Below are 13,294 nucleotides of genomic sequence, written 5' to 3' on the forward strand. Positions count from 1 at the left end.
ACCCAAACTCATGTCCATTGAGTGGGTGATGCCATCCAACCATCTCATCCTCTGTCGTCCCCTTCTCCTCCCACCATCAATCTTTCCCAGCATCAGGGTTCTTTCCAATGAGTCAGCTCTTCGCATCAGGTGGCCAAAGTATTGGAGTTTCAGCTTCAGCATCAGTCCTTCCAATGAACACCCAGGACTGGTCTCCTTTAGGATGGACTGGTTAGATCTCCTTGCAGTCCAAGGGACTCTCAAGAGTCTTCTCCAAAACCACAGTTCAAAAGCATCAGTTCTTCGGCACTCAGCTTTCTCCACAGTCCAACTCTCTCATCCATACATGACCACTGGAAAAACCATAGCCTTGACTAGCCGGACCTTTGTTGGCAAAGTAATGTCTGCTTTTTAATATGCTATCTAGGTTGGTCATAACTTTTGTTCCAAGGAGAAAGCGTCTTTTAATTTCATGGCTGCAGTCACCATCTGCGGACAACACTTTAGTAAAAACGCACCCTTGTGTGCGCAGGTTGAGTGAGGACTGCCCTAGGGAGAGAGCCCAGGCGTGAGGTGGCTGTTCAGCTCTTGACAGACATTGCTAGGTCGTCTTCCAGCAATACCGTACCAGCTTATCTCGGAAAGAACGCGCGCCCAGGGAAGGAAGGGGTTGAACAAAGAGAAGGAATTCGGCCTGTCCGGGGGGTGCAGGGCCTGCACCCCACTTGGCGGGCTTGCGCTCTGCCTAGCGGGAGAGGTGGCCCGACGGAGGGCCAGGCCAGGGAGGGAGGCCCGGGCGGCCGCGCTCTGACGCATCGTGTGTCTCCCGGCAGGACGACAAGTACTGGGCGCGGCGCCGGAAGAACAACATGGCGGCCAAGCGCTCGCGGGATGCGCGGCGCCTCAAGGAGAACCAGATCGCCATTCGTGCGTCCTTCCTGGAGAAGGAGAACTCGGCGCTGCGCCAGGAGGTGGCGGACCTGCGCAAGGAGCTGGGCAAGTGCAAGAACATCCTGGCTAAGTACGAGGCCCGGCATGGGCCCCTGTAGGTGGGCGGCGGGCGGCCGCGGCCCGGACAGGCCTTCACCGCAGCGACTGACCTTTCTGACATCAGCACTTTACCAGACGCAGCAACACGACGGACTCACGTTTTGGGGGGGGGGTGTGTGTGTGTGTGTGTGTGTGTGTGTGTTTGTGCTCTTGTGTGGTCAGCGCGGTGTGTGTGTGTGTGTGTTTGTGCCCCTGTGTGGTCAGCGAGTATGTGTGCGCGCTTGTACATCCCTTTGCGCCCGCCATTTTGAAACGAAAGGTGCCATGTTTTTACTGGACTGAGGAGACCGCGCGGGTTTCCTGGTCCCCGCCCCCTCACCCCACTCCTTTCCTGTGGCTTCATGTGTGCTCCTGCCCACTCTTTCAGGACCTTCTCGGGTTCACTAAAAAGGGCCCTGCTGAAATAGTAGATCTCGGTTTTCAAGACCACAGGCTCTTGTTTCTGTTTAATCTGTAAGTTACCATGCTAATAAGGTGCACAGAGTAATTTAGCACTACACTGCAGCTCCATTCAGTTATAGGTTGCTTTCCTCTCTTCTTAAGTTTTGGTGATAATCGTCTTCAAATTCAAAGTGCTGTTTAGATTTACTAGATCCCATATTTACTTAACTGCTCTCTACTAAGTTTCCTTTTAACTCTACCAACTCCAGCGAGTAAGAGTACTCTTATAGAACACAGAGTGTGTTTTTGCACTGTCTGTACCTAAAGCAATAATCCTATTGTACGCTAGAGCATGCTGCCTGAGTATTACTAGTGGAAGTAGGATATTTTCCCTACCTGAGAATTTCACTGTCTTTTAAAAAGCAAAAATTACAGTAATGTATTTGAGCATGCCCAGAACATCCCCAGGACCGGGAAGCAGAGGGAAACGCCAGGTCTAAGAACAAGGGGTTAACTTATCAGTGTACAGCCAAAAAATGCATCTTGGAACAGCTTTTGACATTGATGTGTTTGCTTTTGTTTTCTCTCTTTTCCCATGCTCCCAACCCCAATTTTCTAGTTAACTTTTTCGACATCCCTCTTGATATTCAATACAATTCAATTACTTAAGATTCAGTTTTCCCCATTTTTTGGTAATGTATATATTTTTGTGAATTATACCTTGTTGTTTTAAAAAATCAGTTAAGTTAATAAGTTGATGTTTCGTAAAACCCCTTTTTCTTAGTGGTGTCATATTTGAATGCTTCATAAATTAATGATTCTGGAGCTTATGTTTCTTATTCTCTGTTTTCTTTTGAACGTATGTGCTCTTATTAAGTGGACTTCTGAAAAATGAATGTAAAAGACACTGGTGTATCTCCAAAGGGGATGGTGTTGTCACAAACTGTGGTTAATCCGATCAATTTAAGTGTTTACTGTAGACCAAAAGGAGAGATTATTAAATTGTTTAATGTTTATACAGAGTAATTATAGGAAGTTCTTTTTGTACAGTATTTTTCAGATATAAATACTGACGATGTATTTTGGAAGACATATATTATATATAGCAAAGAGAAAAGGAAAACTATTCCATGTTTTAAAATTATATAGCAAAGATATATATTCATCAATGTTGTACAGAGAAGTGCTTGGGGGTTTTTGAAGTCTTAAATATTTTAATTTTGTCACTGACACATCAGCATGTTTTCTGCTTTAAATTAAAATTTTACAACAGTATCGAAGCTTGCTGTGACGAATTCTGCTCTAAAATATCTAAGGAGTTTTCTTATTTCCTATTAGGTCTCAGAAAGAAAACCCAAAACCACAAAATGGATGTTAGTCAAATATTTATTGGATGATACAGTGATTTTTAGGAAAAGCATCTGCCACAGAAATGTTCACTTCAAAATTATGAGTTTCTAAAAATGAATATCACTGCAAGCATCCCCCAAAATTCTGTTCTCCTCTGTGGGCACATGCATCTTACACAGTATAAGGTTAATATCGGTGCTATGTGTATGATTTATAATTTGATCGCTGTCTTGACTTTAAAGGTGATTGTTCTTTTGTTTCACTAACTTGTGTTAAGAGATTTTGCTGTTGTTATAAAGAAACATTTTCTGCAAGATTAAAATACCCTTTTATCAGTGGGATTTTGTAGTTTCCTGTGTCCAGAGTATGTGATTCTTTAATGACCTTTATTGGTTCTTTAATGGTGATCTCCTTATCAATCTGTTAGCAATGCTTCTCTCTTACTGTTATAGTCTTGGGGAATCTGAATAGTGGAATATTCCTACAGATATCCCTTTTTATCTGAAGCTACAGGTTATGATGGGAGATGGACGCATATTGGAATTGAAATAACCTTGTTCGGGTAAATAACTAATAAAATAAACAAAACCTCTATCAAACTTAAGCAGAACTGAATTAATGGTATTCAGAGACACAAGTAAGCATGGAGTTGGCCTTTTTATAGGTAAAGAGACTAACTGCAGCAGAATTGTTAAATAGTTCAATGTCTAGCAAGAAAGCTGGAGAAGTATTGAAGGATTGTACTGAAGACAATCCAAATTCATTGAAGTTTAAAATGGTAACTGAAAAAACTGTATTTGAGTACTAGTCTTTCTGAAATTAGGTTGCTTGTATCTGATGAGCATCACAGATGTTTTCTGCAGAAGAAATTTAAAGATCATAATAAAACTTATTCTTTGGCGTGCCAGGGGAGGTTTCAGAAACCTACCTCGTTTTAAATTTTTTAAAGCTTTGGAGTCTGTACAGGTGCCTTATATGTAGGTCATTGTCACCACACACAAGCACTCAACCCCTGAACTCACTGCCTTCTGTCCAGGGCAGTCAGCTAGTAAATAAAGCAGTCCTGCTAAATGACATGAGAAGGCATGGCCCGATTTGGAATGACTTGGATCATCCAGGGTCAGATGAGTTCCGCAGACTGCAGCTATTAAAAGAGTCCTGTTGTCATTTTTCACCTTTTCATCATAAGCATCTTTCAGAGATTAATTACTTGGCCATTAAAAATGAATCCAAATCATATTATGCCAACATCATTTAGACATGATTTGGAATGAGCAGCCTAGGACTTCTTGACAAGGTCACATCCTCCTTTTGACTAGACTTGCAAAGAAAGGCAAAAATTGATCAGCCTATGGTTCTGCTTGTGACACCTGGAGGACATAGGTAGGGAATGGGAGGGCTGTAAGCAATCACGTCCTCCTCTTGAGAAAGTGGACGCTTTTGACCATTCCAAAACCCACAGTGAGCAGGATAGTGACAGGCCTTTCATCTTCACATATGACAGGCCGCTGTGAAACCATCGTTTGAAGCAGAAAGACCGTTTGCTTCATGAGCATGCAGATGGAATTCTAGCACTGGGTGGAGAGGAAGCAGTGCTAGAAAGCCCAGAGGTTCCTTCCAACTTACCGGTTTTGTGAGGAACTCAATTCTAAATATATGTTTGAAAGGTCTTGAGTCTGTTTGGAGAAGAGTCAATAAGAATTTTAAGTAGAGTCACTCCCACCCCCATCCCAAATTAAAACAAAGGTCATTCTGTAAAATGCAAAGGAGTTTGCCTCCCTTATTCCTAAAGTTCCTTTTAGGAAAACTTAATTCGTGTTAATCAGAGCAGTTCCAGAAGGTGATAGACACCTGCTCTCAGTCTGCCAGCTTCCTTCTAAGGGCTCCTAGGCCCCCACTGAGGAGGCTAAGATCTCCTCTAGGTTTTCTCTACAATTAATGCCATTTTTTAAATGAGCAAAGCCATGTTTTTAATCATGATGCATTGGATTTGGCAACTAAAGGCAGTACATTTTGCTGAGGGCTAAGTGTATGTAGAGGAGTGTATGTGTGTGTGTGTGTGTATGTGTGTGTGAGAGTAGTTAAGGCATAAAATCTTTCATGTGGAGCACCTTACCAAACGTAACAATAATCACCATTATCCTTTTGGCAACACCACAAAGATTGCATCTGTTAAACAGGTACAAGTTCACTTGATGTCAGTGTGTTTGTACACCATGGTTTTGGTTGCTGTTTATGCTGTTAAGTCCAAAACTTTGTCTGTTATTCTTAATGTTTAATAAAATTTGAATTGTTTCCTGTCTTTCATGTATTTTTGTTGATAGTCTGCTGGATATCGGATTCTATTCCCAATTCTATCACCAAGAAGCCATTGACAGATTAATTACATAGATGATTAATAATATAATTAGTGAGAAATTAACATTTATTGGGTACTTACATGTCAGACCCAGTGCTAAACACTTGCAAGGAATATTTAATCCCACATTAACCTCATGAGATAGGGACAATTGTTATCTCCGTCTATGGAAGAGAAGGTAGAAGCTTGGAGAGGTTATGTAGCTGGTAGAAGTGACAGCAATGAGTTCTGGTTCATTAGATGGGCATTATTTAGAGTGGTGTTCCCCTAAAACCAATCCAAAGGCTGTTTTCTGGTCATATATTTGAGAATCATCTGGAAACATATTACTAGACCACAGACTCAGTGATTCTGAATCAGTACATCTGGGATAGAGCCTGGAAATCTGAACTGCTTAAAGACTCCCAGCTAACTTGCATGTGTGGCCAAGTAACTGGAGCCCAAGGATTTACAGACTTGACCTTCATCTGAGTTCATGACCTTGGGGGAATCCATGTAGAAGCTTCAAAACTTCTGTAATGACCTGGAATTGCATGCAACTTTTTGTACATAAACAATTTTCTGTAGAGGGGATCCATGGCTTCCCACCCCACACAGGAATCTGTGCTGCAATATGGAATAAAAAATCCCTGATTTACAGGAGAGGTGATGTAGTGTGGTGGTTCCCAGCCCAGGCAACCCATTAGAGTCACCTGGGAAGCTCAGAATACTGCTGCTGCGTGGGCCACAGCCTCAGCCAAGGAGCTCAGCATCTCTGGCAGAAGAGAAAGGGCTCCAGTGAGGAGCCCAGTGATTCAGAGCTGTCACTTCATAGGTGTGTGACCTTGAACAGCCACGGAGCATTTTTAATCTCCTCCTCTGTGAGATGAACTTCCACTCTCCATCCCTGGGGGTCATGGGGAGAACTAATGACATAACAAATGCATAGTCTGGCTCATTGTCAGCCCTCAATAAATAACTGCCATGGGGACCCAGGGAGTCGAATGTGTGCCTGGAGCACTTTTTCCAATTCAGTATTTCAGACCATTCGTTCCTCCAAAGAAGGCAGAAAACAATTCTGTGCGGAAGAAGGGGCAGGTGGCTGGTGGGGAGGGAAATCGTGATGCCCCAGCATGGGTGTGGTTTGTATTCCGACACCCCTAGTAGATCCGAGCTTTGGCCAAGCCTGGGGGACATCCATCAGGTGGCCCCTTCCAGTTTAAGCAGTCATAATTCAGAGTTAGCTCTATTTCACCACCATCAAATTGCTTTCTCCTTCCTCAGAGGAATAGGCACAATGACCTTCAGGTTCTCTGAGTAGGTGATTCTGTGTTTTTGCATTTTCAGCTCTTAGATGGAATGATTGCTTCTCCACGCCTGGAGAGACTTTTGAGTCTCAGATGGCAGGAACTGATGAGAAGCCCCGCTGCAGATGCCCCCATCACTCACAGTCACTCAGTCCCTGAGCCAGTCACATGCTGCCTTGGGGGTGGCTTTTCCACTCACATTTAAACGTGAACACACCATCCGCCCCCAAGCCCTTTCTCTTCAAAACACAGCAACCATTCCTTCTTTGAAAATCACTGGCTTGGAAGTCTCTTTGTGTGTCTTTAGCCGGGATCTGGGTGGAAATTATGGAAATCTTGCCTCTGTGGTTGGGAGATGGCTCCTTGGTAATAAAGGTAAGGGAACTACTGAAGGAGAAAGTCCCAAGTGAAGAAAGTGGTGAGCGTCTTCTGCTCCTCTGTGCTTTGAGTCAGTGAAGACTTGGGCGCAAAGGCCCCTCTCTGACTTTTCATTGTGCAAAGCCTGGCACAATAGGAAAAGGCAAAAGTTACTGAGTCCTAAGCCTTGTACCTGCCACATCTCACTTAATTCTTATGCTATGAAATTGCTACCAATATTTTTCCTGTTTTACAGGTAAAGAAACAGGTTCATGGAAATGAAGGAAGCAGAATGTAAACCCAGACAGGATGTCTGAGTCCCAAGTTTGTGTTCTGTGCTGCTATTCCCCGTGACTTAAATGAGGGACTCAGCAAAGGCAAAAGGCAATTGCTGTGATTAGGAGGGTGAGCCCAGGGCATGCAAACCTGGACTTAAATACCCCTCTGTTATTTCCTGTGTGACCATAGACAATTCACCAAAGCACCCTGAGTTTTACTTGCAAAACGGACATACTACTACTGTCCGTAGGGTTGTTGTAGGATTAAGTGAGGGGAGAAGGCAATGGCACCCCACTCCAGTACTCTTGCCTGGAAAATCCCATGGACGGAGGAGCCTGGTAGGCTGCAGTCCATGGGGTTGCTAAGAGTCGGACACGACTGAGCGACTTCACTTTCACTTTTCACTTTCATGCATTGGAGGAGGAAATGGCAACCCACTCCAGTGTTCTTGCCTGGAGAATCCCAGGGACGGCGGGGCCTGGTGGGCTGCCATCTGTGGGGTCACACAGAGTTGGACATGACTGAAGCGACTTAGCAGCAGCAGGATTAAGTGAGAACATGCATTTCAAACACTTGGATCAATGTCCAGAGTATAACAGGAATTCAACAAATATTTGCTTTTTGTGGTAATAATAGCAATTATTAATAAGTATTGCTTGATTTAATTTCACTAGCGATGTGCTACAATGGAGTCAGACTCTACGTTGTGTATTTTAGTGGGCGCACTTTTATTTTGTAAATCCTAGACTATGTTTAGGTGACATGCCTCTTTTGGATGAGTAAGTGGGAGAGCTGTGATCACTTTATGGGCCTAGCTGTGTTTCTGAGATTGATCTTATAAAATCCATGAGGCATCACCAATTTTAAGTCAACTCTGTTGCCTCTGATATTATTGAGAACCTGGAGATCTTTGCTTTAACGAATGTACCAAGTGGTGCTGAAAGGCTGACCCTTGCAGTGTGAGGGCAGGCTAAGGCTTACAGAGACGAGAAGTCATGAGTGGCTCTCAAGCGTCTTTCATTCGCTTCTGCCTTCAGGCCTGCCCCAGTCTCCACACTGTACATCTACATTCATATATCCATCTGTATACCTCTATCAATACCTCTATCAATCCTTGTTAGCTCCTGCTAATCACATGGAGAGATAGACTGGGGCCCCCATGGTCTATGACGAGAGTAAGAAATATGTCAGCAGCTTACTAAACCCATTGCTTTCTCAGGATTTCCCTGGCTATCCAGTGGTTAAGAATCTGCCTTGCAATCCTGGGAACATGGGTTCAACCCTTGGCTGGGGAACTAAGATGCCCCACGCCACAGAGCAGCTAAGCCCATGCTCCACAACTCTGAGTCCACATGCCCTAGAACCCGAGCTATGGCTAGAGAGAGGCCTGCACACCACGTGGATCCTGTGGGCCCTGCATGTCACAATAGGACTCGATGAGGCCACAAAACCCCATTGCTTTTCTAGACATTCACCGAGACCACCTTTTCCAGCCCCTCTTGCACTTGGTGTGTCCAGACAACTGGATTCTGGCCCATGGCATGTGAGCGGGAGTGAGCCAGGCATCGATTCACAACTGGCCCACAAATATCTCCTTCTTTCTCTTCTCCTGGCTCCAGCAGATGCCTCGAGAAGATGCAGACTCCAGGAGGAAGGGACTGAGGTCTCTGAATCACTGGACCGTCACATGAGGGACAAAAACCCTGCTCTGGACTAAACCTTTGAGATCCTGGGACTGGTTGTTACAGGGGTCAGTCCGCCCTGACTTGAGAACCTTCTTCTGCAGTTCAGTGTCCTTACTTGAGGTCTTCGCATCTTTGCCAGTCTCCCTCCCAGGCTGGGGAGTGGGGCTGGCTCCTTGGAACCCAGCTCTCACATACAGGACTTTGAGGTCTACCTGCCTCCTGGACACACCTGCCACCCTATTTTGGCCCAACCTGTTGGGCTGAACCTTCAGAATATCACTGCCTTCCTGTGGCCTCAGTTTTTCCTGGATTGAACAGTATCCACAGCTGTCCAGCCTCCCTCAGGAGAAGCAGCCTCTACCTCCAGGTCAGCTTTTCCAGCCTCAACCGTCCCCCTAGCCTAGACTTTTTCCCTGGCTCCTTGGCCCTGCCTCCCTCCCCCACCCCAGATATTCAGATACTTCCCTAGAAATGAGGCCTAACATTTCTCAGAGCACTGATCCTCCCAGTTTTTGACTCACATACTCCCTAAAATTCTTGTAAATCATGAACCCACATTGCACATTATAAAGCTAACATCTAAAATTTCTCATCACAAGTATGTGGTACCATGCTGTGCTAAGTCGCTTCAGTCACGTCTAACTCTGTGCGACCCTATGGACTGTAGCACACCAGGCTCCTCTGTCCATGGGATTCTCCAGGCAAGAATACTGGAGTGGGTTGCCATGCCCTCCTTCAGAGGATCTTCCTGACCCAGGGATCAAACCTGCATCTCTTCAGTCTCCTGCATTGACAGGCAAGTTCTTTACCACTAGTGCTACCTGGGAAGCCCCATCACAAGTATTAATAGTTGCAAATAGAGCAATAGCTGCTCTAAATATCAGCATTTTCATAAAGCACAGCATACCTCTTCCTAAAGTAGCCAATGAGGTACAAAACCCCAAGTGACTGGATACCTGCCAACATCCACTTGAAAAATGCAGCTAGAATTTGTATGTCATTTCTTTTTCCCTTGAAATCATTATTTTAATGGTATTGTCCATTACTGAATTTGTTTCTAATGTATATATTTGGGGGCTTATAAGTCTTGTATTGCTCCTCCATGTTTTTCAGCTATAAAACCATATCTATAGACAGAGATTATTTTTATTTTCTGTGAAAATAAGGCCCCCCCCATTTTTAAAATTTCTTTAGGTGTGATTTACTTTTATTACCACTTTTATTTACCTTTATTACCACTATGCAATTGATCAAAACCACATATATATGTTAAATTTTTGGAATTTTTTAAAATTTGTTTTTATTACATATATATAATAAAATTCTTGCCTGGAGAATGCCATAGACAGAGGAGCCTGGTGGGCTACAGTCCATAGTCTCACAGAGTTGGACACAACTGAAGCGACTTAGCACGCACACACACACACACACACACACACACACACACACATATATATGGCTCCTTGAATTTGAAGATTATGCTAGCTCAAAGCAGGGTGTTGGAGATGGATGGGGGGTAAGGAGCAGGAAGTTCATTTGGGCAAGTCTTACCTTTTTGAAGGGTTTGGGATGCTTAAGTAGGATGCTTGAGTTGTCATCAAATGAATATACATTTACAGAGATAGAATGGCAGCTTTTCTTGGAACTTTCTCTGGGCACTTCTTCATCTTTTGGAATATACCTTAAAGTCCATAAACAGAAGTGGTCCCAAGCCTCCCTCCCTCTCCATTGTGGGGGCAGGATGGCCTCCAGGTGTGGAAGGGCTCTCTAGGGAGGGTGATGATTGAGCTGAGTGAGGGAAAGCAAGTTTGTCAGGAAACAATGGGCAGGGATATTCCAGGTAGCAGCACAGTGGGGAGAGAGACCAGAACTCTCCTAGACTATTAGAGGATCATAAAACCAAGAAATACAAACAGGAAGTAGAGCAACAACATTTTTATGTGTTGAAAGTGAAAGTTAAGTCATTCAGTAGTGTTCTACTCTATGCAACCCCATGGACTATAGCCTGGCAAGCTTCTCTGCCCATGGGATTTTCCAGGCAAGAATACTGGAGTGGGTTGCCATTTTTTTCTCCAGGGGATCTTCCTGACCCAGGGGTCGAATTCGTGTCTCCCTCATTGCAGGCAGACTCTTTACTGTCTGAGCCACCAGGGAGTCCTTCCTAGGGGCGACAACAATGTTGGATCCTAGGGTCTGAGGGGCAATGTGATGGGAAACGAGATGTGGCAAGACCATAAAAGTCCTTGCATGTCACTCCAAGGCCTTTGGAATTCATCCTAATCAGGAGAATGACACAAGCAGACTCCTTAGAAAAGATTAGCCTGGCAGCTATATGGAAGAAGGATTGCAAAGAATTAGGAAGAGTGGAGGGCTGAGGAAGGTTCTCACGTTCAGTTCAGCGGCTCAGTCGTGTCTGACTCTGCGACCGCATGGACCGCAGCATGCCAGGCCTCCCTGTCCATCACCAACTCCCAGAGTTCACCCAAACTCATGTCCATCGAGTCAGTGATGCCATCCAACCATCTCATCCTCTTCTCCTGCCATTCCCTTCTCCTCCTGCCCTCAATCTTTCCCAGCATCAGGGTCTTTTCAAATGAGTCAGCTCTTCGCCTGAGGTGGCCAAAGTATTGGAGCTTCAGCTTCAACCTCAGTCCTTCCAATGAACACCCAGGACTGATTTCCCTTAGGATGGACTGCTTGGATCTCCTCGCAGCCCAAAGGACTCTCAAAGAGTCTTCTCCAACACCACAGTTCAAAAGCATCAATTCTTCTGTGCTCAGCTTTCTTTGAAGACCAACCCTAACATCCATACATAACCACTGGAAAAACCATAGCCTTGACTAGACAGACCTTTGTTGACAAAGTAATGTCTCTGCTTTTTAATATGCTGTCCAGACTGGTCATAACTTTTCTTCCAAGGAGTAAGTGTCTAATTTCATGGCTGCAGTCACCATCTGAATAAAGTTCTAGGGATATGATGGGTGGATGGATTCAGAGCCTGGTCCATAGAGTTTGGTAGGAGGATCCCTCTAAGGTTTCACTTCCATGACTTCTGGTGATCAGTGATTCACAGCTAGTGGTGCAGAGAGGGAACGTCTGGGGAATTTGTAAAGAAACCCGTGCTGCATCCTCCGGAAACACGCAGCCTCTGGTTTGGAAGACCAGCCTGCTTCCCTAGAGAACTCTCCTAGCTGCATCTCCTCTGCACATCCTTGGTTGACCAGCACTGATTCTCTGAGAGTGATGTGGATCCCTGACTGGCAACTTTGGCAAGCTTCAAAATGGGAGGGAGGCCGGAGGCCACTTCTCTTTTACAGATGTGAAGGTGTATTTTAAAAGATGAAGAGGTGCCCCAAAAGAAAACGTTACAAAAAATGTTGTCAGTCTATCTCTGTGAATATATATTTGTTTGGTGACAAATAAAACATCCTTATTTGATACCATTCACCTTTCACTTAAAGAAGCCAAGGCTCAGACTTCCCTGGTGGTCCAGTGGCTAAGACAGGGAGCCCGGGTTTGATCCCTGGTCAGGGAACCAACCAGATCCCATGAGCTGCAACTAAAGTCTCTGGCGGCCACAACAGATGGAAGATCCCATGTGCTGCAACTGAGACCTGGTGCATCCAAAATAAGCAAACATTTAAAAAGAAAGAAACCAAGGCTCAAAGAGTTCTCCAGTCAGAGTCTCTGGAGCAGAGCTTACACCCAGGAAAAGTTGATGCCAGGATTTTGCACCAGGATTTTGGGCTCCTGAGCCCTCTGCTATCCAGATGTACCGATCCTCGCCCCCCCTTGCCCTGCACAGTCCAGTAGGGCTGGGGTATTTATACCTTGTGAGCCCGCACTTTATCCATGGCTGCCTGAACTAGGAAGAACATCTAACCCCAGAGAAGCCACTTCCTTGAGTCAGCTGGGCATTAGGTCTAAAACAGAGGCTCTTAAACCTTGTTGCTCATCTGAATCACCTGAGGGAACTTTAAAACATATCCTGATTCCCAGGCCATACTTCAAACCAGTTGTTATCAGAATATCTGCTGCGGTTGGTGGAACCCAGACATCACTACTTTTAAAAATTTCCCAGGTGATTCCAATTGCAGCTTGTGGATTAGCACACTAAGGCTTTGAAGTTGAATTACCCTTGAGTTCAAACTCTGTCTCTGATATCCATTTACTTAATAAACAAATATGCATTAACCATTCATGATGGAGAAGCTCTTTTAGGCTAGTAACACTGTACTTAATTTTTCTGAGCCTCAGAGTCATTTAATGCCATCTTAATATTGTTTGCATTAAGCAACATATATAAAGCACCTAGCAACTTGAAATATTAGACATTCAACAAGTATTAGTTCCTTCTCTCACTCTTCCTGACTCCTCCTTTCCTTGACCTTGCAGGAGGTAAATAAGAAACTCAAGGAAGGAGGAGCCCAGGGTTGAAGTCCTCATTCTGGCCTTTGAAATTCAAGAGTTGCTGCTGCTGCTGCTGCTAAGTCGCTTCAGTCGTGTCTGACTCTATGCGACCCCATAGACGGCAGCCCACCAGGCCCCTCTGTCCATGGGATTTTCCA

At 44.7% G+C, this 13,294-nt stretch overlaps 1 protein-coding gene across 6 annotated transcripts in view; it reads left to right on the forward strand.

Moving 5' to 3' along the window:
- HLF (HLF transcription factor, PAR bZIP family member) overlaps nucleotides 1-5,062 on the forward strand; it is a 54,353-nt gene extending 49,291 nt beyond the window's left edge. For 5 of the 6 annotated variants that reach the window (XM_024980113.2, XM_024980115.2, XM_024980118.2 and 2 more), the window contains one exon: nucleotides 813-5,062. In XM_024980113.2, coding sequence (XP_024835881.1) covers nucleotides 813-1,028 — 216 coding nt within the window. In that variant the 3' untranslated portion in view covers nucleotides 1,029-5,062. The remainder of the gene's footprint in view (nucleotides 1-812) is intronic. The other variant, NM_001192437.3, reaches the window with a different exon arrangement.
- Nucleotides 5,063-13,294: the final 8,232 nt, after the last annotated feature.

This window comes from Bos taurus, chromosome 19 (genome assembly GCF_002263795.3).
Source record: "Bos taurus isolate L1 Dominette 01449 registration number 42190680 breed Hereford chromosome 19, ARS-UCD2.0, whole genome shotgun sequence".
Lineage (NCBI taxonomy): Eukaryota > Metazoa > Chordata > Mammalia > Artiodactyla > Bovidae > Bos > Bos taurus.